The sequence below is a fragment of the Mixophyes fleayi genome, chromosome 1 (genome assembly GCF_038048845.1).
Source record: "Mixophyes fleayi isolate aMixFle1 chromosome 1, aMixFle1.hap1, whole genome shotgun sequence".
In the NCBI taxonomy this organism is placed as follows: Eukaryota; Metazoa; Chordata; class Amphibia; order Anura; family Limnodynastidae; genus Mixophyes; species Mixophyes fleayi.
Genome location: NC_134402.1, coordinates 278,725,319 through 278,750,001, shown reverse-complemented (window position 1 = coordinate 278,750,001; position 24,683 = coordinate 278,725,319). Strand labels below are relative to the sequence as shown.

Sequence of the window (24,683 nt, the reverse complement as noted above, 5' to 3'; positions counted from 1 at the left end):
CATACTTTCTATGTGAACTTCAACACTTCACAAGCTGTAGAAAGTTAGTGAAGAAGAAAACAACTTGTTTTAGAATATATGCACCAAAATGGGTTGTTTAATGTATTTTAGCACTTTTTAAACTTTTTATTTTCCCTTCTTTTTCCAACCCAAGACTTGCCAACTCACATCACCCATTGAGTGTAGCTAATCACATGACACTGCTCACCAGGAAAGTAATATGGAGATTGGTGCCAGACTAATTAAGATGCAACCTTTGCATAAAGATTAGTTACACATACTATAATATCCACATTCATACGAAATAAAACAAACAGAACTTCACCAAGAATTGTAACATTAATACCTCGCAACATGTCTTTCCCTGACAGTGGGACATGGGCGTGGTCACCTCACAATGTATTTGTGCCCCAGCATTCCCACCAGCAGGACAAATATGTCTCCGTGGGGCAGGACAGAGCCCTACAATCGGGACAGTTGGGAGGTATAGCTAACTGGAGATTCATCAGTACTGATGTGCAATCTAAATATGGACATTGGTAGCTACTAGTAGTTTATCCTTTTTTGCTGTCAAGTTCGAACAAGGATTATTTAATATTAATTTAGCACCTTCCAACACTTGCAGCTTATGTTATTCGCTACTCTTTCCAGGGGCAAACGCAGGATTTGTAGAGAGGGGTTTTCACACCACACCACCAGTGGGTGTGACCAGCATGCATGGGGGTGTGGCTATAATATAAGACAGTGCTTGGCTGCTCTCCAACTCTTCCTATTCTTATAGTATTCATGGGCAATGCTGCATGCACTACTGTTAGGTGCACGCAGCTCTCCCCTTTTCAAGCAGAGCCGTGTGAAGCTGATGCAGGGTCCACCCACCTCAATTATACAGTGCTCCAGACTTGGAGGGGGGTTTCCCGGCACTATGAACCCCCCCCCCCCCCCCCCTTGGTTTGCCTATGCTTTCATTTCTATTGGTGCCGGTGCAGAGCTGGAAAACACTGATGTGAGAAGATGGTTCTTTATAGATTAGGGTAGGGAAATATAGCAGTTACACACTACAATCATTTGGCTACTTAAGGGTCATCAAAGAGATACATTATACTTTGTATAAACTCTTCATTATAGGTATAATACTTGGCTCACTAATACACAAGCAATTTACTTTTCTTCACTTTTGTGTTTATTTCTGCTTTAATGTCTGTAAAATACATTATTCCACTAACATAACTGTAATGTTCAGTCTGAGACTACAGTCCCAGTGCAGCGTTTGTGAAAAGTGTGTCTGCAGTCAAATGCATTGCCTTATATGTTAATAAATACTACAAAATTAGTTGGCATTTATGGAATGGCAAACAACCAATACAGTGCTGAAAATAAAATATTTAAAGTTTCTGCCAACACAAATATAACATAATTATCTGGTGTACAAAGAATCAGTTCTTTTTAATACATTTTCAAAATTATAATTGAGTTTAATATTACATGGCACCACACATATTCAAGTCTACTTATGGGTTCTATTGTCCGGGATGCTTGGGACTAAACCTGAAGCACTGTCTCTAAAATCTGCTAAAACACATTCCCCATATTGCCCCTGGCATTCCTTTCCCCATTAAATTATTTAGCACAGCTCTTTACAGTAAATAGAAGAATAAGCACGTGGGTATCATATCTGTGCATATGATAATATCACTGAAGTGTAGCAGTACATACTTCAGAATGTTCTCTGAAATGGTTTCCCAGGTAAGTTTTATATATATATATATATATATATATATATATATATATATATATATATAAATATGTGTGTGTGTGTGTGTATGTGTATATATATATATATATATATATATATATATATATAAATAAATATAATCATCTCCGTTTATTTATATAGCGCCACTAATACCGCAGCGCTGTACAGAGAACTCATTCACATCAGTCCCTGTCCCATTGGAGCTTACAGTCTAAATTCTTTAACATACATACAGAGAGAGAGAGAGAGAGAGAGAGAGACTAGGGTCAATTTGATAGCAGCCAATTAACCTACTACCATGTTTTTGGAGTGTGGGAGGAAACCCACGCAAACACAGGGAGAACATACAAACTCCATTTTATGACATAAGGAGAGCTATTACAAAATCACAGTAGTGGTAAAGTGCGTGTGTGTGTGTATTTAATTGTATGTAATATATATATATATATATATATATATATATATATATAAATATATAAAAACTATACTAACAAATAAGTGCTGGATGGACATAAGAATCGTTTTTAGAATTTTGTTTTTGACTGGGAGTAAGGAGAGGGGTTGTGTTTTTTAAATTGTGTTTTATACAGCGTACCTGATGTTTGGTTCTCACCTTAGTATCACCCTACACATGATGCTTAGATTGCATCATCTGATAAGCTTAAGCATGTGACATTAGGAGACAGTATAATGTTCTGCAGTATAGATTAGCAACATACTTACCAACCTGAGTCTTTTCATAAGGCCCACAATTGAGGAAACCAATGTAGGGCTGAGCCTCAAGTTAGAGAGTTGCTCTCCATAAAGGATCCTAGCAGTTTTTATTTCAATACTTCTTTACATTTCTTTCTTATGTATATAAATCTTTACTTATGATGCGGAAGCCGGGGGGGTGGAGGGCGATCACCAGCAAAAATAAATAAATTCCAATGTTAAATTATTTCTAGAATACAGCTATTCATTTTATACAGAATGCACTTGGTGGAGATATTGAACTACGGAGAGCAGAAAAATGTGGCATAGGAGAGCAATGGAATTTAATCTGCCATGTGCAGTAATGACAAATGGAGCACCAACCACAGGAAGATAATGATGTATCAGATTTGGTCAACGCTCTGTTTTGCATAGCTGCTATGTAAATAACAGTTGTATAGCAGTATAGGCATTAATAATCCCTATGCCTGCACTATTTTTCCTCCAGTTCCCTTCATTGTAAATGTAACAACATTCTAAAATAATGATTTAATTTAGCAAAGGCTATTGGATAAGTGGGAAAAGCAGAAATGTATTGCAATGTGACATAGTTCAGATTAGTAGAGAAATAAAATATGTTTATACACACAAGCCTGCATAGGGTTCCTCCTTCTACTAAAGCAGTGTTGAGGTTACAACACTCATGAGTCTCAGCACAGAAGCTACTAATGGGTATAAAATGCTGATTATCACTGTATTTCAAGCACAATGTAAATCAATAATTATTTTGATGCCATAATAAAGTGAAAAAAAGAAAGCTGCCATAGTAGGCTCAGTAGTTTATCACACTTACATTAAGGATCACAAAATACAATCCTCTAGACTGCATAATCCATCATATTTCACAAGATACTGCCCTGTATAACTAAATGATGGATTTACTGATTACACTGTAATGAAGGCACATGATATTATGCTGCTTTTCATTATATACTATGCAATCAATCTTCTTGAAAATGTTCTCAAGTCAAATGATTCCCGATATTGAGTGGATCAATCTTTGTACTTTCACACTGCATAAATTCCATGTAAGTAAATCTAACCCTTAGGGAAGAATTCAATTGAAGAAAAAAAATCTGCTTGAGGTCCCTTCGGAACGGCCATGAGACACCTCGCACAGTTTTTTTTTTTTGTTTTTTTTTAACAGATGTAGCGCTCATTTTTGCTCGCTTCCCAAAGAGTCATATTATTTGTTAAGGCTGTCAACAATTCCTACATTATTAATATTGTCATTGATTTATAAGGCACCACAGTCCACTGTATCACTGACATATATAAAACTGGGACATATAAGGTAAACAAAGTGCAGTTTTTAAAAAAGGGCAGATAGGGGGCTCTTTGTAAAAGTTTACACTCTAGAGGGAAGACTGTGATTCACAGTGGTGATTGTGGCAGTATTGAAGAAGTATCCATGTAAGTAGTATAGGTGGGAGTAGGCTTTATTAAAGTGGTGGGTTTTCAGAGTGCGTTAGGGTCTTGCTGTAGGGAAATGTTCATAGTAACAGCATATAAAGCTTATTTTAACACCGCAACATCTTTAAAAAACGGCTTCTTTTACCTGGTGCTGTAATTAAAATCAATGCATAAAAAACTATATTAAACTAGCTCTGCAGGGCTTGGCCCAGGATCACAAGAGATTTTTCAATAATCTGTTAACATAACCAGACTGAAATTTAGAAAATGTTGAAAACAAAGGCATGACCTAACTGAGATTTAAAATGTTTACAATGAAAAAACAAACATGACTGCTAAATGTTAATAATCTAAATTTCAATATAGGCATCTCTGATAAACTTTTAATACCATGTGTACTGCAGATAACATATTGAGGACAGAATAGAAGAAAGTCGTTGTCCATTTGCAACACAGTAATATAATTTCAACAATTAGGATAGGAAAGACATGGAATGTGGGAAGGGGAGTGGAGTGACATACTGAATTTTTCAAGATCCATGTTGCTATACACAGCTGTGCTCTACGAACAGGGAAATACTGATTCTCCAATTGACCCAAATCAACAGTGTATTCAATAGTATCTTTCCCTTAATCAGCAATGGGGCAACAATATGATATGCAGGAGTTAAAGAAATAGTTTAAATTGATGTATTTTTCAATATTAAGTAACTTTATGTAACTGCATTACAGACTATTAGGCCTATTAGTGTCTTTCCATTGTGTTTTATGTTCACTGGATGTTGATAATATAGCTTATGGAGTAGTATATATGTAAAGAATCAATGAATTGATCCCAATTACTCAGGAAACACCAACGGCAAAATGAATGACTGTTGCAATATCTGACACGTTGGTCTGGAAACAGGATTCGTCAGAATACAGGAAGACGTTGTGTATTTCTGCTTATAGATGATATGATGTTGATCCACTTGGGTGCATAATGTCTGGCACAATAGAGGACTGAGGTATGTAACACAGTTGCTGGGCTCTCACTCTGGTTTAAGGATTCCACGCTCTGGCACAAACTCTCATTAAAAGGGGTCCTGCTGGGTGGTGTACTCTTCACCTCGGCTCTACACCCCACTTCGGCATCTCGGAAAAATTGGGCCATCTAAGTCAGCCAGCCTTCTCTTCCTCACTGTTAAAGCAAACAAATAAGAACTGAGTAAAAACCTAGAAATGAATTGGAAAAAACCCTGACTTGTGTTCTATGCTTTCATGGAGAAAATAAACTTTTGATTGAAGTATTCATAGGTGTCTATTAGCCATTTCACCACTGAGAAGTGGGAACATTTATATTGCATATGAGGTGCATCTGTATCTGATTTCCCCTATTCTTACACACCAAAACAACTCCTCTTCTTGCTGTCTAACTGGTCATTTTGCTTTGTTTTTTTTTTTATTCCTTTTTACTTTTGTTTAATCTATAAACTGCATCAAAATAACATCCCAAGTCTAATTTGATGTCAAACTACACTGAATGTATTTAAATATGCAAACAATAAAAATTCAATTCAAATAACTTGAAACAATAAATAAAGCATAGAAAAAACAGCATTAAAAGATTGTAGAAAGGAGAAAGCAATATTTTTTGATTGAAAGCAAGATTACAGTAAGTGCTGTGCAGAGCCAGAAGGTGGCAGACTAGAGCACTGCCTGTGTGGCATAGATATGAAGTGTTGCCAGGAAAGATGTATAGAGATAGTATCTATACTTATGCATCCTCCAGGTCCAGAGCTGAAAACTTATGCCACGGGACATCAGATCTATGTATACGAGCTGCAAACAAGAAGCAGATCAGATAGGTCCAATTGCAATTAACAAAAGAAGCCGAAGGAAGAAAAAGTGTTATGATCAAATCATATATCTTACTATTCTATACACATACAACACATGATGAAACATTTATTTTGTATCGGTGAGTTACATCAGATTTGTTCAAAATATGCAATCTATGGTGTGTAACTTATATTGAGAAAATTGCATGTGAAAACATTGGAAGATTTGCAGCAATATTTGCACCTTTTCTGTTCAGACTTGTTACTTTTTGATACAATATGTAGGTGATAATTACTATTACACTTCATTATTTGTATGTAATATGAGACTATATCATACACTATTTAACCTCAATACAACATATATTTCTTATGCTTATTACTAGTGAACTGGCGCAGATATCTTACAAATACATTTAAAGATTATAGATCTCTGTTGGGAACGAATCCCTCTACAAGCACATCCCATGCAGATAATTAACACATTTTATGTTACTGCGTATAAAGGAAAAATTGTCCCCAAATGTCATTTACTAAGCTACTGTGACCTACAATAGTGTCCATCACTGGGACACCACAGCTCAATAATGCAAAATTAAACTTTTATTAGTTACGATGCAAGACCTGGGACCACAGTAATATTATGTTCTAGAACCCTCATACAATTCCCTGGGCTGTGCCTTATGTCATGGGAGACAGAAAAATAACATAGCTGCCAACTGGTGCAGTGGGGTAGCATAATGATTTGGTCCCAATCTAATTTTGGGGACTCCATCCCATCTGATGTGTTGTGAGACCAGGGTTTAATTATTTGGCTTCATGGCCACAGCTGGTGTGGGACTAGGGTAATACTAACACCGTGAAGGAACAAAGTGTGTGTTTTTGTTTGTTGTTTTTTTTTTTTACAAATGTGCACTGAATATAAACCCAAACACAAGTACCATATGAGATGTGAAAGATCTGGGAGGTGGTGTTTAATGCTACCTTTGGGCTTCATTACAATATAGGTTAGCTCCCCTTCTCCAATAACAATATAATAAATCCCATATATTAGGCTTGGGGCTGAAATATGCCCCACTGTGTTTCAAAAGGAAACAGCTTCACAACTAGCATGTACAATGTAGGGGCAGGGTTGCCAAGAGGGCAGAGGGCCACACTCACTTCTGTGACTATGGAAGAGGCCCCAAGAAGTTGATGAGTGCTCCGCTTCATGGTTGGCGGCCCATTACCAGTTCAGGGCGTTTCCTTTTGGCCTGGCCACAGCGCCCAGAGTATTTACAAAAATCATGGTAGTAATGGTTGCCTGTCTCCGTTCCATGGCGGTAAGCATAGTGCCCTATCTCGACGACTTGCTTATCAAAGCCCCCTCAGATCAGCTTCGTCAGCATTTACACCTCATTATAGAAAACCCTGCAGCTTCACGGTTGGTTGATAAATGTCCAGAAGCCTCAGTTAATACCAGTCCAGAAGATGATTTTCTTAGGTCTCATAATGGGCACCAGAAGGCAGAAAATTTTCCTTCCACAGGACAAGGTTCGCTCGGTACAAGACCTAGTGACCAGGGTCCTAGACAGTCACAGGCCTTCCATGCTTCTTTGCATGAGGTTACTGGGCAAGCTGGTCTCGACTTTCGAGATAATCCCCTATGGAACGTTTCACTCAAGATAGTTCCAGGGGGATCTCCTAAAGAATTGGTCAGGTTCATCTCTCCACTTGGAGCACCAGAGAATACTGTTGTCCTCAGAGGCTCGTCTATCTCTCAGGTGGTGGAAGAATCAAGAACACCTAAGCATGGGCAGATCCTTTTCCCCGTGCTTCTGGATCATCTTAACAATGCCAGTCTAAAGGGCTGGGGTGCAGTAGCGCTACATTTGCACCTTCAGGGTCTTTGGTCGGAACAAGACAGTTCCCTTCCAATAAATAGCCTGGAGTTGAAGGCCATGTTAATTACTCTCAAAGGGGCTCAGTCCCTAATTCAGGAACTCCCAGTACAATTACAATCGGACAGTGCCACGGCGGTGGTATATGTCAACAAACTGGGAGGGACAAGGAGTCCAAGGGCAATGGGCATATCAGCCCAGATATTTGCTTGGGCAGAACAGTTTGTCCCATGTCTGTCAGCCGTATTCATTCCAGGCATTCTAAATTGGGAAGCCGACATTCTAAATCGTCACACAGCAAAGCCAGGGGCATGGTCCCTCCACCCAGAGGTATTTTAGATCTTAGTCCGAAAGTGGGGCCTTCCGGATCTAGATCTTATGGTGCCCAGACACGATCGGCAGGTTCCCAGGTTCTGTGCAAGAGCAAGGGACCCGCTGGCGGTGGAGGTGGACATAATGACAATGCACTGGAATTTTTGGCTAGGATATCTTTTCTCTCCCATTCCAGTGCTTACCCGAGTACTCCGGAGGGTCAAACAGGAAGAACTACCAGTTATACTGGTAGCTCCCCATTGGCCCCGCAGGGTATGGTATGCAAACATCCTTTTCATGGCAGTGGGACAAGGACTTTGTCTGCCTCTTCGCAACGACCTCCTTCTGCAGGTTCCTTGTCAGCATAAGAACCTGCCTTGGCTGGCTTTGACGGCATGGCTGTTAAAGCTAGTCTCTGGCGGTCAAAAGGGTTTTCCTCCAGGGTGGTGAATACCCTGTTACAGGCAAGAAAGTCAGCGTCAGCTCGCATTTACCATAGAATGTGGCGCATTTACATTAAATGGTGTGAAGACCGGGCACACAATCCAAGTAAATTTCATTTTCCCGGCTGCTAGGTTTTCTTCAAAATGGTCTTGATGTATGGCTCCGCCTGGGATCCTTACAGATTCAGGTCTCGGCCCTTTCCATCTTCTTCCAGAGGCATCTGGCGGACCTTCTGGAAGTCTGCACTTTTTTGCAGGGTATCCTGCACATTCAACCTCCCTTTGTTCCTCCCACGGCACCCTGGAATCTGAATTTGGTACTATCTATGCTTCCGGAACCTCCTATAGAACCCTTACAGTCAGCGGACCTTAAATTTCTGACATGGAAGGTGGTGTTCCTGCTGGTGATAGCGTTGGCTAGACGAGTGTCAGAGCTTTCCTGCAGGGAGCCTTTCCTAGTCTTCCATGATGACAGGGTGGTGCTTCGGACTGTCCCTTCCTTTCAACTGAAAGTAGTTTCCGGATTTCATATTAATCAGGAAATAGTGGTTCCAGTGTTCCAGGATGCTTCCGCAGGTTCTTCCTTCGAATATTTAGATGTGGTCAGGGCATTACTTATTTATGTCCAAAGACCAACTCTACACTCTCCAACTACAGCCCCATGGTTGCAGTGTCCCCCAGATGGAATCAGAGAAAGGGATTTATCGTAAGTATAAAAATCCTCTTTTGTCTCATGGAAAGATTCCACATCTGAGACTTTTAACGGTCATATGACCTCAATGAAAACCTTACAGATAGCTAAACAGCTACATGAGCATATATAACGTAAACTTAAAATAAGTCTGCAACTGCTGTCTGAGTTTGTAGCATATCCAGGGCTGCCAAGAGGAATTCAGGGCCCCGGTACAACAAATTCATGGGGCCCCCCTTATAGTCAAGCATGCAAAAAAAATTGCGCCGCAATTTTTTTCAGGGGTGTGGTCATGCCTTTGGGGGCATGGCAAATGCGCCATGGGGGCGTGGCTAACATCAAAATCACTAGGCTCTCAATGTGCTGGAGCGTCACATATGTCCAAGTACTCCTGACTTTCAGGACATCTAGCACCACAGTGTAGTATACAAAGAATGCAGTGGGCACAACACTCACCAAAAATTGGTATTGTCCCTACTAGAATCACAACATTTCACACACTGTGCTGCTCTCTCCTACCTGTTCTCACTTTCTCCACCTGTGGCTGCTGGTTTCTTTAGTTGTGGCTTGTCTGGATCCTGCAATGTTGAAGGGCCTATTTGGAAAAAAAAAATGGCTACATTTAGAAAATTACAGCCAGCCCCGTCGTTAAATCAATAGCACCCATGATTAATAATTAGGTCTTCCTCCAGCCCCAACATTAAAATAATAGTATTCACATTTAATAAACAAACCTATTCCCTTCCTGCAAACAGCAATACCTATTTCCCGCAATCATCACTGCCATTAAATAACTCATAGTGACATTTAATAAATAGACCTCATTCTCCCTAAACTCACCCCCATATTCAATAGCCCCCAAACCACCCCATCTTAAATTAATAGTCCCCACTATTAAATTGCCTCACCATCACCCTACAAACAAAATAGCACCAATTAATTAGCCACCACCTACCTTACACACACCACATTGCAACAAGCCCCCTGTGCCATCACACACACAATACTGTGCCCCTTCATCACTACACTGTGCCCCCTTATGCTCACACTGCGCCCTCCATGCTGCTTTCCCCCATTATTTTTTACTCTGTGCCTCTCTCCCCCTTTTTTTTTTTTACTCTTAGTCTCTCTGCCCATTCTTTTTTACTCTGTGACTCTGCCCTTTTTTTTTTATAAGTGCTTCTCTCCCCCCTTTTTTTTTTTATAAGTGCTTCTCTCCCCCCTTTTTTTTTTTATAAGTGCTTCTCTCCCCCTTTTTTTTTTTTATAAGTGCTTCTCTCTTTTTTTTTTTTTTAATCTCAGCCTCTCTCCCCTGTTTTTTTACTCCCTCTGCTTTATAGTACTGTCCCCTTCTGTTTTCCTTCCTCCCCTTGCCTCTCCGTTTCTTTCCTTACCTTTTGTCAGCTTCTTTCTTTTCTTCTCTTCTCTTCTGTCTTCTGCCTTGGTCTTGTCCGGCGCTCCTCACTGACTGCCGGGCGTGACTTGATGACGTCACGTCCAGCAGCCAGTGTGAATGGTGCAGAGAAGAGAGGAGGGACGCGGCGCCGATCACGTGAGTATTCATTTTTTTTTGTTTGTTTTTATGTTTTGTTCCAGCTCCCCCCACCAACGATTTTGTCGGACAGACCCCCCCATGTACAAACAGAGGGTTCCTAAAGCTGCTTGGATCCCTGTCAGATTTGACCATATACAGTAAGAATATAGATCTATATGACAAATCTGAAAAAGCTCTAGTAGCATGACTGGATGATGATCACATATATGGTCAGATTCGGTCATTGTCAGTCCTGATTGATATCCACAGGGGCGCACGGAGGATTGTCGGGGGGGTTTCTCCCCACCGACCGAAAACCCACCCAAAAAAAAAAAAACACGAGAGAGAGCTGCTGCGCACGCGCCGGCGGATGCGCAGCAGCTCCGTTTCGCCAGCACTGTCCTATACAGCAGCTGCGGCGCTGTCTAAGAAGCGTCTGCGGTGGTGCTGTATACAATACAGCACCGTCGCGGACGCTTCTTTGACAGCGCCGCGGCTGCTGTATAGGACAGTGGCCACTTAGTTAGCGCAGGGGGGATTTCTAGAGACTCAGAAACCCCCCCTGCGTGCGCCACTGATTCAGTAGCTCTCCTGTGATCATTGGGGTCGGAGACACAAAGTTCTAAAACACACTAAGGCCACCAAGATCCTAGGGTGTATGGGCTTTCCTACTATCTTCAGCCTTCCTTAATATTTAAATGGGTTTTGCAATTTCAGATGTAATTAATTGGCTTGCATTTTTTAATAAATATATTGCCTCTCTAGCGCTGTCTGTGCTTTTCAGCCATGTATTTGTAGTATGGCATCAGGCGGGGTTTTTCAATTCAATTATTGCTTGTTAGAAGGATAATGCAGCATCACTGAAATAGTGCTCTATTAATCACTATGGCAAGAGAGGTTTTTTAACTCTTTAGGAAGATTTTATAGACCCAATGCACAGTAGCAGGGTCTCTAACACACTCTAATCAGACCAGAGACCAGGGAGTCATGCTAGTGTGCTGTAAATTCATTAAAGAAAAACAGTATAATAAAAAAATCTCCATTGCTTTATCATAAAAAACATTGTCCAGACTTGAGTATACAAAACCACTCTATGTTCATTCATTCACAGATTGCTTCACAAATGACATGTGCAAGGACACCAAGGGCTAGATTTATTAAGCTGCGGGTTTGAAAAAGTGGGGATGTTGCCTATAGCAACCTATCAGATTCTAGCTATCATTTTGTAGAAGGTACTAAATAAATGAAAGCTAGAATCTGATTGGTTGCTATAGGCAACATCTCCACTTTTTCAAACCCGCAGTTTAGTAAATCTAGCCCCAAGAGGTAAATGTATCAAGCTGAGAGTTTTCCAGCAGCTTCGAAAAGTGGAGATGTTGCCTATAGCAACCAATCAGATCCTAGCTATCATTTTGTAGAATGTACTTAATAACTGATATCTAGAATCTGAATGGTTTTTCAAACCCGCCGGAAAACTCTCAGCTTGATACATTTACCCCCAAATCATACATCCATAATTGGGAAACATGATACTGTTGGAGAGTTCCATAATCATTTTAACATTCATAATGCCAGATTATGCCTTATTTAAGAATTCACAATTTCTGTGTGAATGCTGTGTGAATTATATTTTAGCTAAAGCTGCATATATTTGGATGCTGAGGTGAACCTTAAATAGAAATAGAAAAATATGAAGAAGATTAAAAAAATGCTCTGCCTTGAAAATGGCGCCAAGATGCTGAAATGCCGAAACCGGTCGGTAGTACTACTATATGCACTACTACTTCTCAAATATTTTTTATACTACATCTGGCTGTATACACAGACCTTCTCCCTCGTCCAAAGTCCAGTTGTTTTTTTTATTGCTTCCTTGCATTTTTCTATTTTTCTCTTTTTCAAAATATATGAATTAAGCAGAGACACCAAGATAGCTAGTATTCAGTTCAGCTTATTGAATGGATTATAAGAATTGTGCACAGATGAGCTGTTTACAAATGCTATGATGTTTTTTGGTATACCAGTGGCTTGGAACAACAGTATAGATTTAAGAAACAAAGGAGGCGGAATCCACGCTTCCCTTAAGTACGATGTGGATCAGTTTGCTGCCAGTGGGAAAATAATTGTAGGGGAGTGGTCCCAGTCCCCAAATATTCAACACAATAAACCACAAGTTTCCAGGTGCACTAGTAAATAATGGATAATCAAAATAAAGTTGTATTATCAGACAAAGTGTGGGTTGTATATGTATATTATTCGAAGTCTACTAATACTTTACTCAATATATCAATAGTATTGTATGAGGCAATGTACCAAGTTGTCATAAATGAAATAGAGTGACTAGAACAAATATTCAAAAGTCATTGCATTAAAATCAACATATATAAACAAATACTGAGAAGTGCTCTGAGGAAAACGTACAAAAAAATATGCAAGACGTGTATATCACCAGTGACTGTGCATATAGAGGTATAACAAGTCCAAATATAATTTGTTGATACATGGGACATGGAACTCTATCTAGACATGAGTCTTCTTTGATGTTCCAGAAGTCAGAGCTGCTTGTCACAGAACAGATGTCTAAGAATCCACTCAAATAATATGACAACAGTTCTGATTAGCTTAAATTTTTCTTCTGGATTATGAAGGTACTAAAAAAAATAACTCAAGAGTCAACAGTAATAGCTGCCATTCCATTTTTCTCTGAAGCACTCATTCCCTTTCCTCCTAGCTTTATTTAAAGAGAGTCCCAGAATGTTACTTCAAACAACAGTTCTTCTAATGCAAGGCCCAATGAGCCTACTCAGCCACAACCTTTTTGCTTCAAGGGCCTAGAAATCAAAAGGTAAACTCTAACAGATAAAGGTTTTTCAGAAAAACTACTTGCAACTATTTTTTCACCCAGAAAACTGCATATACATATTATATTTTTGTATATACATATACTGTATCATATTACATAGGATATATCTGGGAAGTATTTGAGAAATGTTCATTGGAACATCGGGATGATTTTCAGTCTCCTAAAATTTTGAATGTTTAAGAATTTCTTAGGAAAGGTGCAGAAAAAAGACTCAATTCAAAGGGATAAAAGACTGTAATAATCAGGTTACTTAAGACCATTGTTCGATTAAAGCCAAAGCCAGGTAAATCCCAGGAATACCTTCTCTTTAAAAGTCCTTTCAGCGTTAATGAAGCCTCCATGTGAAGATAGAGTTATATAAAGAAACACTTCTAGCTATAAAGGTGTTCTTACTTGTTCCTATGACATCAGGCAGACAAGCAGAAGAACATCAAGGACAGCCATTCAAACAGCCTTTACTTCAGATACATTCAGACAATATTCTTTCTAAACCCCCTCACCCCCCCCAGGCCTGTCTCAAGAAACACTTGGACAATATTTCAGAGGAATATTTAACAGGGGATAATGGTATTTAAAGTTGGTATAGTTTAATGTAAATATTATGGGCCTGGCTCATCTTTGGACTTAAGCCCCTTTGTGTGCCGTTACTTGAAATTGCTCTTCACTCATGCTCAGAAATGGATTTACGCCCATGAATGCAATTGCATGCAATTCATGTCTGAACAAAAACTGACACTAACAACTGCCTACGACTTGAAACGCAGAACGTGGATGGAAATGGATAGATGGATGTAGACAATCTACAGTAATGGTTTGTCTATGTAGTTGCTGCCGATTCAAGTTCAGGGTATTTCTTAAGTATGTGTTTTTTTAGCCCTATCATTTGCACCAGCTACAGGGCAGGTGTAAGTGGATAGTTTTTCCCTATTATCCAATAACTTATGCGTCATAAGGATTCCGCTATTTTTAACTCCACCTTATAGATATATATATATATATATATATATATATATTATATCTGGTACCAGTTAAATTGTATGATCATTATATTTTGTGTTAGTGTCACCATTGTATTTAGTTCTGGTGGTAACTCTCAGCGCTGTGCTTCTTTTTATCAGGTGATGACTATACGTATGCATGCCTGAACAAGAAAGAGAAACTATAAAAAAAAGCACTTTATGTACAGTACGCAGTAACAACATCCTGATCTATGTATTTAATGTAAAGAAATTTAAAAAAAATATATATATATGTTTTTATTTTTTTTGCATGCGTTCTTATGGGACTTTATATTGCACATATGCACTGTGTTCTGTCTGTCTACATACGGCAAGTAATGTTTATTTGAACGTGGACGTACACGCGTACATGTTACGTTTGTTTATTTTTAAAACATATGTTGCATTCATATTGCATTGGAAGATGAATCAGGCCCCATCTCCCAAGCTCAATCCAATGCACTGTTACATGATATTCTGGAAGGTGCTTGTAAACATGACAATATACAGCCCTAACTCACCGAGATCATTATTGTTCATCATGGAGTTAGACGCGCGTAGTCTGGGTCCTTGCTGAGTGAAGTGATAACCAAATTTTAAAAGTGATGAATTTTTTTCTAACATACTCGCAATTTCCATTTCCACTTTATTGCCAAGAGGTTGACTCTAAAGGAAATAAAATTAAGAAGCAAAACTTAAAAAATACACACTTTACAGATTGATACTATGTGAAAAGAAGAATGAATTACAACAAAAACATAATGACTTCTGCAAATTAGAATTCTTAATTGAGACCTAAACATAAGAATCTTGAAATGTAGCCCAAAACAGAAAGCTGAACTCTGTACATTCATAATTAATGTATAAATCAATGGTTTAATACGGACAACATGGTGGCGCAGTGGTTAGCACTTCTGCCACACAGCACTGGGGTCATGAGTTAAATTCCCAAACATGGTCTTATTTGTGTCGCGTTTGTATGTTCTCCCCGTGTTTGCGTGGGTTTCCTCCGGGTGCTCCAGTTTCCTCCCACACACCAAAAACATATTAGTAGGTTAATTGGCTGCTATCAAATTTACCTTAGTCTCTCTCTCTCTCTGTCTGTCTGTCTGTCTGCTGTCTGTGTGTGTATGTTAGGGAATTTAGGCTGTAAGCTCCAATGGGGCAGGGACTGATGTGAGTGAGTTCTCTATACAGCGCTGCAGAATTAGTGGCGCTATATAAATAGCTGATGATGATATGTTATAAAATATCAAATGTCTCCAAAAGTAGAACACTGCCCTTTGAATGGAAGCACAGGGCTTTTATTGGGGCATTTTGTTTATTGCCCCAATAAAACATGATACAGTCTGTGTGTAGACACAGTTCACCAACAGACAGATCTGGTTTGGCCTCATTACTGCAGCATAAGATATTTTGGTCATCAAGTACAGAGCTATATATGCATCCTCAGTAGAGCAAACAAAGGAGATGCTGAAGGTGAATGTTCTGTGTCAGAAGGACAGAAGAAGATGGAACATTGACTCAAAAAACAGCCATGTACATGTAACTACCCGTATGTCTAATCTCCTTGTGGAGAGGCATATTTGCATGTTGTTACTAAAGATCATAGCCTGGAAATCCCTCTAACTCTTCTCATTTTTATAGTGAGTTATTTATATAAAGAAACAGGTGAGTGATCATCAAATACGGATAATCACAACTGTCATCATCATACCTGATTGTCTATCTTCAGCTCAACAAGCGATGTGTTCTGTTGGAGGGATTCAACAAGTGCCAGGATTCCGGGTCCACTGATGAAATTAGACTCCACATTTAAGCTCTTCAGTGTACTATTAACCTTCAACATGTCTGCCAAAGCCTTGACCGGGAAGAAAGTACTGGATCAATATTCAGTATTATTCAGAGCTGACCACATAGACAGTCACATTAGTGAATCGTTGCACTACATAGTGCACGAAGCAGTGCTATTCAATATAACACCATTTTTGGATCTCACAACGACTAAGCCTGTTTTGTATTAATGTAGTAATTCCCAGAGCAATACAAACAAATATTGTAATATGGATTAAGCTAAGATTATATTGTGGGGCATATTTAATAACGTGGAGCAAATAACAATGATGTCCAATAACAAACAGAAACAAGTCAATGCCTGATTGGTTACTATGATTTACAGCACATATGTTCTACTTGCATATTTTTGTTACATAATCTCCAAACTGATTGTTATAACATCATACTTGATGTTATAACTCTTGAATTGCAAAGCTCCTGAGCTTGAATACAAAATGCCCCTATATTACTTATTATTCATGGCATTATTATTATTATTATGGCTTATTACTTATTATTACAAATTGTTTGCCTCTTTGTAGGTAAACAAGACAATATACTTCGGAGCAGCTGTAATAACAGTAGACAATTAAACTATTATATATCACTCTGTGGGTTCTAACAGCCCCATAATAATGATAACAAACATCCGTGTTTATGGTCAGTCTCACTTTGCAAGGTTTCGTCCACTAAGTCCATGTGGTTCTAAAATGAGCTGGTGGTTGTGACAGTTGTTGTGCAAAATATGTTCCTATTGTATTATACAGACAACTGCACAGTTATTTGTCCAGTTTTTCTGCATGCTAGATGTACTCAGAATATATTCTGTAATAAGTTCGCTTCTTGCATGGCATATGTGGTCATTGTGGGCCTGATTTATTAAGGAACGCAAATGCTGATACGTGTTGTATTTTGTGTTAAATTGCTCTGCGCATGCCTAGAAACCATCTATACACCAGATAATGCAAGTGTATGCAATTAATCTTCGACCATAAAGGACAGTTATGTCACCCTACGATTTCATTGGCGGAACTGGGAGAGGAATGGGCGTAAGCATGTAGTCAATGTACAGTAAGGGCTAGTTAACCTCAAGGACATGTAGCAGTGTCCAATTCTTTGGCATCTCCAAGGTATGTGTTTTTCAGTAATATCTCTTGCACCAGCTACAGGGCTGGTGTAAGTGCTGACTACTAGTGATGTTTTAATGAAATGTTGTTTCTTCAATGACTATATTATTAACAGATGACAATAATTGATTTATTATCATGTGCTTTATATTTCACTTATGTATTGTACGTAACCTGCAGTGTATTATGCGTGTTAGAGCAGAGCCTACCGAGACTTGTAGACATGTTTATACAGACTCACTTCTAGTTGAATACAAATATGCGTGTGCCCTATTTACGTGCGTTTTTAAAAATAACGCACAATTCATTCATTCATTTTGCGTGCCTTAATGAATCAGGCCCTGTGAGCATACATATGTTAGTCAGTGTCCGAGAATTTTGTTTGGGCACATGACAAGTGATAGTTAAAAACGTACAAACTTTCCAGAGTGTGGCCTTAAGTGGGTTGGCTTAACAGAGACATGGTCTAAAAAGGTGCTATAATATTTGCGACGTTTAATATTTTGTCCCTAGGTTTATGATTCAAAAGATGGCAAGTGTACCCTATAGTTCACATAGAAACTTAATGGGAATACTTGTTTTTGAAATTGACTGTATGCTCTTCATTACGAATAGCAACTCAGTTACATAACTTACAAATGCGACAGGGTCATTACTTCTTGTTCCAACAATGCTGAACTTCTTCACATGGGTATTATTTTTCATTGCCTCAGCATAAGCTTTTAGGGTTAGAATAGGAATGTTCTAGAATTGAAATACAGAAGTAAAAATCAGGGATTAAAATAAATAGGTTTAGTTTCTATTGTTTATTTTTTGGGGATATATAGGAACATTTTGAAAAAGGAAGAGAAAAAGAGAAACATTTTTTTGCACATTGAGAGAAAAATAAATAAAAAATAACATAACAGCTGTTACGGTCTGCTTTGGCCTGTACTGCAGCATTGTCTTAGCAGCTCTGGGATTACACTGGACTTGGTGTTATTTATTTGTACCTTGCAGTACCTCTGACTCACCAGAGGTGCTGCTACTGAACCCTCGTCTCTTGACTCTGTAGCAGGGGTTAACCTGCTGCTTCCATGAATTACTGCACCTGTTCTCTCCCTATTTATGTCTGCCTCCCTCAGTTCACCTTAGCTGGTCATTGATGTTGCTGTTCCTAATAGTGTTGTTCTCTTTAGTAACTCATGTTACTTCTCCTGTTCCCTAGGACTACTGCAAGCTGCTAGCCGACATCCTGGTTTGTTTCCACTCAGCCTGTTCACCTGCACCAGCCGTATTATTCGTTGTTACCTGCTTTAAGCCTAATCCAGAGATCCATTGTTCAGTGTCTGCAATATTTGGTTTGTACCCTTTTCTGCACTATCTGGATCATATCTGCTCAATAAAAATAATATGGAAATAATATTTCCAGCTGTTAGCATAGAAGTGTGACAACAGCTTAGTAATACAAAAACCTCTGTCGAAGTTTTAAATCAAATAAAAACACATATATACATGATACATTATAGAAACATGGATCTGGGAAATGCAAGTGGAAGCAAAGCTATCTTAAAGCTAATAACTATCAAGTTAATCATATTAACCACAGAATTTATAAACCCTTATGCACAGACTGTTTAATTGTCCAAATTCCTGTGGGTTTGGCATTTAGTTACTTATAAGCTATAGACACAGCCAGAAATTGGCCCTGACAAAGTCAGACACATATATGGCAGTAACTCAATGCAAAAAAGCATGCAGACATGGTCAAGAGGTTCAGTTGCTGTCCAGGCCAAACAGCAGAATGGGTAAGAAATTTGATCTAAGTGACTTTGACTGTGGAATAATTGTGTGTGCCAGAAGGGGTGGTTTGAGTATCTCATAAACTGCTGATCTCATGGAAATTTCACACACACAACAGTCTCTACAGTTTACAGAGAATGATGAGCAAAACAAAACACAAGGAGTAAGCGGCAGTTCGGTCGGCGGAAACACTTTGTTAATGAGAGAGGTCAGAGGAGAATGACCAGACTGGTTCAGGTTGACATGAATGCAATAATAACTCAAAAATCCATGCATTACAACAGTGGTAGGCAGAAGAGCATCTCTGAATACACATCACAACAAACACTGAAGTGGGTGGGCTACAGCAGCAGAAGACTACACCAAGTTCCACTCTGGTCAGTTAAAAAGTGAAAACTGAGGTTACAGTGGGAACAGGCTCACCAAAACTGGACAGTTGAAGGTGGAAAAATGTCACCTGGTCTGAAGAATCTCAAATTGTGCTGCAAAATGCAGATGGTCCGATTTGGAGTAAACATCATGAACCCCTTCACCCACTGAACCCATACACCAAAAAAGCACTACAAAAGGCAGTCCTCATCACGAGTGCCCCAAAAAATTTGAGCTATAAACATAGAAGCAATCAAAAGTTGCAGACACCCTTTAAGCAGCAGTGCTTTAAACCAGAGCTATAAACACATCCCAAAACAGAAGGTATCAGCACCACCACAATATACACTGCAAATAGAGTTATAAGCAGGGCAAAATAGCTATAGACTTACAACAGCAAAAAGAGCTATAAATCAGCTGCTTTTACCAAAAAGCATCCACGTATATTGTCGGTACCATATCTGTGTTCTCTCACCCCTCCCCATTCTCTCTTTCTCTCCATCCCAGGTTGCGCCACGGCAAGGACAACAAGACAAACAACGGGCTCGGGAATTGGACCACCCGCAAATTCCGTAACGGCAGCACCAACCCCAAAGATACTCCCAACAAGCGCAGACGTCCAAGGTAAGCTCCCTCAAAAGAGCCCCCGCCACCTATTCCTAATAAATCACTGGTGGCTATTTAGGAAACTAATAAAAAGACAGACGCTTTCTAACCGGCACACTTGTACTTTGTAAATAATTTAATAAAAATGTAATAATCACCACTCTCAGCAATCCATACCATGAATACATTTCTAAAACAATGAACTGCACAAGGATTTCCATTTCCTATGCCAATTGAGACCCAGGTCCTAAGGGTGAAGTTATAATCAAGGGTGGGTTTTCATTGCATAAAATATGTGGGGGTCATTTTTAGGGATGAGCGCACTCGGATTTATGAAATCCGAGCCCACCCGAACGTTGCGGATCCGAGTCGGATCCGAGACAGATCCGGGTATTGGCGCCAAATTCAAATGTGAAACTGAGGCTCTGACTCATAAGCCCGTTGTCGGATCTCGCGATACTCGGATCCTATAAATTCCCCGCTAGTCGCCGCCATCTTCACTCGGGCATTGATCAGGGTAGAGGGAGGGTGTGTTAGGTGGTCCTCTGTGCTGTTTAGTTCTGTGCTGTGCTGTGCTGTGCTGTGCTGTGCTGTGTTCTGCAGTATCAGTCCAGTGGTGCTGTGTCCTGTGCTCTGTCCTGCTGAGTTCCGTAGTGCTGCTGGGTCCTGTGCCGTGTCCTGTTCAGTCCAGTGGTGCTGTGTCCTGTGCTCTGTGCTTCTAAGGGCATAGTTATTTCCCCACTATTCCCAAGTTTTTTAAAAATAAAAAAAAAGTAAAAAAAAATAAAAAATTTAAAAAAAAAAAAAATATATAATAATTATAACCAAATTTGCAAAACCAATCCAGCAGTATAAGTCCATTGGTACTGCAATATTACCAAGTTCACACATTCTGCAGTATCTTGTGCTACATATAATGGAGACCAAAAATTTGGAGGATAAAGTAGGGAAAGATCAAGACCCACTTCCTCCTAATGCTGAAGCTGCTGCCACTAGTCATGACATAGACGATGAAATGCCATCAACGTCGTCTTCCAAGCCCGATGCCCAATCTCGTAGTACCGGGCATGTAAAATCCAAAAAGCCCAAGTTAAGAAAAAGTAGCAAAAAGAGAAACTTAAAATCATCTGAGGAGAAACGTAAAGTTGCCAATATGCCATTTACAACACGGAGTGGCAAGGAACGGCTTAGGCCCTGGCCCGTGTTCATGACTAGTGGTTCAGCTTCACCCACGGATCTTAGCCCTCCTCCTCCTCCCCCCCCCCCTACAAAAAATTGAAGAGAGTTATGCTGTCAGCAACAAAACAGCAAACAACTCTGCCTTCTAAAGAGAAATTATCACAAATCCACAAGGCGAGTCCAAGGATGTTGGTGGTTGTCAAGCCTGACTTTCCCATCACTGTACGGGAAGAGGTGGCTCGGGAGGAGGCTATTAATGATGTAGCTGGCGCTGTGGAGGAACTTGATGATGAGGATGGTGATGTGGTTATTGTAAATGAGGCACCAGGGGGGGAAACAGCTGATGTCCATGGGATGAAAAAGCCCATCGTCATGCCTGGTCAGAAGACCAAAAAATGCACCTCTTCGGTCTGGAGTTATTTTTATCCAAATCCAGACAACCAATGTATGGCCATATGTAGCTTATGTAAAGCTCAAATAAGCAGGGGTAAGGATCTTGCCCACCTAGGAACATCCTCCCTTATACGTCACCTGAATAACCTTCATAGTTCAGTGGTTAGTTCAGGAACTGGGGCTAGGACCCTCATCGGTACAGGGACACCTAAATCCCGTGGTCCAGTTGGATACACACCAGCAACACCCTCCTCGTCAACTTCCTCCACAATCTCCATCAGATTCAGTCCTGCAGCCCAAGTCAGCAGCCAGACTGAGTCCTCCTCAATACGGGATTCATCCGAGGAATCCTGCAGCGGTACGCCTACTACTGCCACTGCTGCTGTTGCTGCTGTTAGTCGGTCATCTTCCCAGAGGGGAAGTCGTAAGACCGCTAAGTCTTTCACAAAACAATTGACCGTCCAACAGTCGTTTGCCATGACCACAAAATACGATAGTAGTCACCCTATTGCAAAGCGTATAACTGCGGCTGTAACTGCAATGTTGGTGTTAGACGTGCGCCCGGTGTCCGCCATCAGTGGAGTGGGATTTAGAGGGTTGATGGAGGTATTGTGTCCCCGGTACCAAATCCCCTCGAGATTCCACTTCACTAGGCAGGCGATACCAAAAATGTACAGAGAAGTACGATCAAGTGTCCTCAGTGCTCTTAAAAATGCGGTTGTACCCACTGTCCACTTAACCACGGACATGTGGACAAGTGGTTCTGGGCAAACGAAGGACTATATGACTGTGACAGCCCACTGGGTAGATGCATCCCCTTCCGCAGCAACAGCAACAGCTGCATCAGTAGCAGCATCTACAAAATGGCTGCTCATGCAAAGGCAGGCAACATTGTGTATTACAGGCTTTAATAAGAGGCACAACGCTGACAACATATTAGAGAAAATGAGGGAAATTATCTCCCAGTGGCTTACCCCACTTAGACTCTCATGGGGATTTGTGGTGTCAGACAATGCCAGTAACATTGTGCGGGCATTAAATATGGGCAATTTCCAGCACGTCCCATGTTTTGCCCACACCATTAATTTGGTGGTGCAGCATTACCTCAAGAGTGACAGGGGTGTGCAGGAGATGCTTGCGGTGGCGCGCAAAATTGCTGGACACTTTCGGCATTCAGCCAGTGCCTACCGCAGACTAGAGGCACATCAAAAAAGCATGAACCTGCCCTGCCATCACCTCAAACAAGAGGTTGTGACGCGCTGGAACTCCACCCTCTATATGCTGCAGAGGATGGAGGAGCAGCAAAAGGCCATTCAGGCCTACACAGCCACCTACGACATAGGCAAAGGAGTGGGGATGCGCCTCAGTCAAGCGCAGTGGAGACTGATTTCCGTGTTGTGCAAGGTTCTGCAGCCATTTGAACTTGCCACACGAGAAGTCAGTTCCGACACTGCCAGCTTGAGTCAGGTCATTCCCCTGATCAGGCTGTTGCAGAAGCAGCTGGAGAAAGTGAGGGAGGAGCTGGTAAGCCATTGCGATTACACCAAGCATGTAGCTCTTGTGGATGTAGCCCTTCGTACGCTTTGCCAGGATCCGAGGGTGGTCACTCTTTTAAAGTCAGAGGAATACATTCTGGCCACCGTGCTCGATCCTCGGTTTAAAGCGTATGTTGTGTCTCTGTTTCCGGCGGACACAAGTCTACAGCGGTGCAAAGACCTGCTGGTCAGGAGATTGTCCTCTGAATAGGACCGTGACATGCCAACAGCTCCACCCTCATTTTCTTCCACATCTATGGCTGCGAGGAAAAAGCTCAGTTTTCCCAAAAGAGGCACTGGCGGGGATGCTGATAACATCTGGTCCGGACTGAAGGACCTGCCAACCATTGCAGACATGTCTACTCTCGCTGCATTGGATGCTGTCACAATAGAAAAAATTGTGGATGATTACTTTGCTGACACCATCCAAGTAGACATGTCAGACAGTCCATATTGTTACTGGCAGGAAAAAAAGGCAGTTTGGAAGCCCCTGTACAAACTGGCTCTATTTTACCTGAGTTGTCCCCCCTCCAGTGTGTACTCGGAAAGAGTTTTTAGTGCAGCGGGGAACCTGGTCAGTGAGCGGCGAAGGAGGTTGCTTCCTCACAACGTTGAAAAAATGATGTTTATAAAAATGAATAATCAATTCCTCAATGAAGTACAGCACTGCCCTCCAGATACTACAGAGGGACCTGTGGTTGTGGAGTCCAGCGGGGACGAATTGATAATGTGTGATGAGGAGGAAGTACACACTGTAGGGGGAGAGGAATCAGAGGTTGAGGATGAGGACGACATCTTGCCTCAGTAGAGCCTGTTTAGTCTGTACAGGGAGAGATGAATAGCTTTTTTGGTGTGGGGGCCCAAACAAACCAATCATTTCAGCCAAAGTTGTTTGGTAGGCCCTGTCGCTGAAATGATTGGTTTGTTAAAGTGTGCATGTCCTATTTAAACAACATAAGGGTGGGTGTGAGGGCCCAAGGACAATTCCATCTTGGACCTTTTTTTTTTGCATTATATGACCAATCAACAGTCGTTTGCCATGTTCAAAAAGTAAAACCAAATTTAAAAAAATTCAAGAAATTAAACCAAAAGTAAAATGCCGTGTCATAATTTAAAACAAGAGGTATTGACGTGCTCTAAAACTACTGTATTGTTGTTTATATTTTATAAACACTACACTTGAAAGCTTGAGTCTTTCAATAAAAAAGTAACTGTCCATTGCACGAATATTTGCAACAGGGACAATTTTAGGGTTAAGAAAGTCAACTAATAACACTTCGATGCTGTCTGTCTTTATAAACACTACACTTGGAAGTTGGAGGAGGTATTGTGGCCCCGGCACCAAATTTACTACCGGGGCCACTCCACTGTGCAGTCCATATTTAGGTGTATCAGATAT

The 24,683-nt window shown here is 40.5% G+C and overlaps 1 protein-coding gene across 2 annotated transcripts in view; it reads right to left on the bottom strand.

Moving 5' to 3' along the window:
• Window positions 1-4,288: 4,288 nt before the first annotated feature.
• TMOD1 (tropomodulin 1) overlaps window positions 4,289-24,683 on the bottom strand; it is a 68,776-nt gene continuing 48,381 nt past the window's right edge. The window contains exons 7-11 of one of the 2 annotated variants that reach the window (XM_075210918.1): window positions 18,057-18,164; window positions 16,175-16,318; window positions 14,979-15,123; window positions 5,676-5,740; window positions 4,289-5,099 (exon numbers count right to left, since the gene is read on the bottom strand). In XM_075210918.1, the coding sequence (XP_075067019.1) occupies window positions 5,676-5,740; window positions 14,979-15,123; window positions 16,175-16,318; window positions 18,057-18,164 (462 nt within the window). In that variant the 3' untranslated portion in view covers window positions 4,289-5,099. The remainder of the gene's footprint in view (window positions 5,100-5,675; window positions 5,741-14,978; window positions 15,124-16,174; window positions 16,319-18,056; window positions 18,165-24,683) is intronic. The other variant, XM_075210919.1, reaches the window with a different exon arrangement.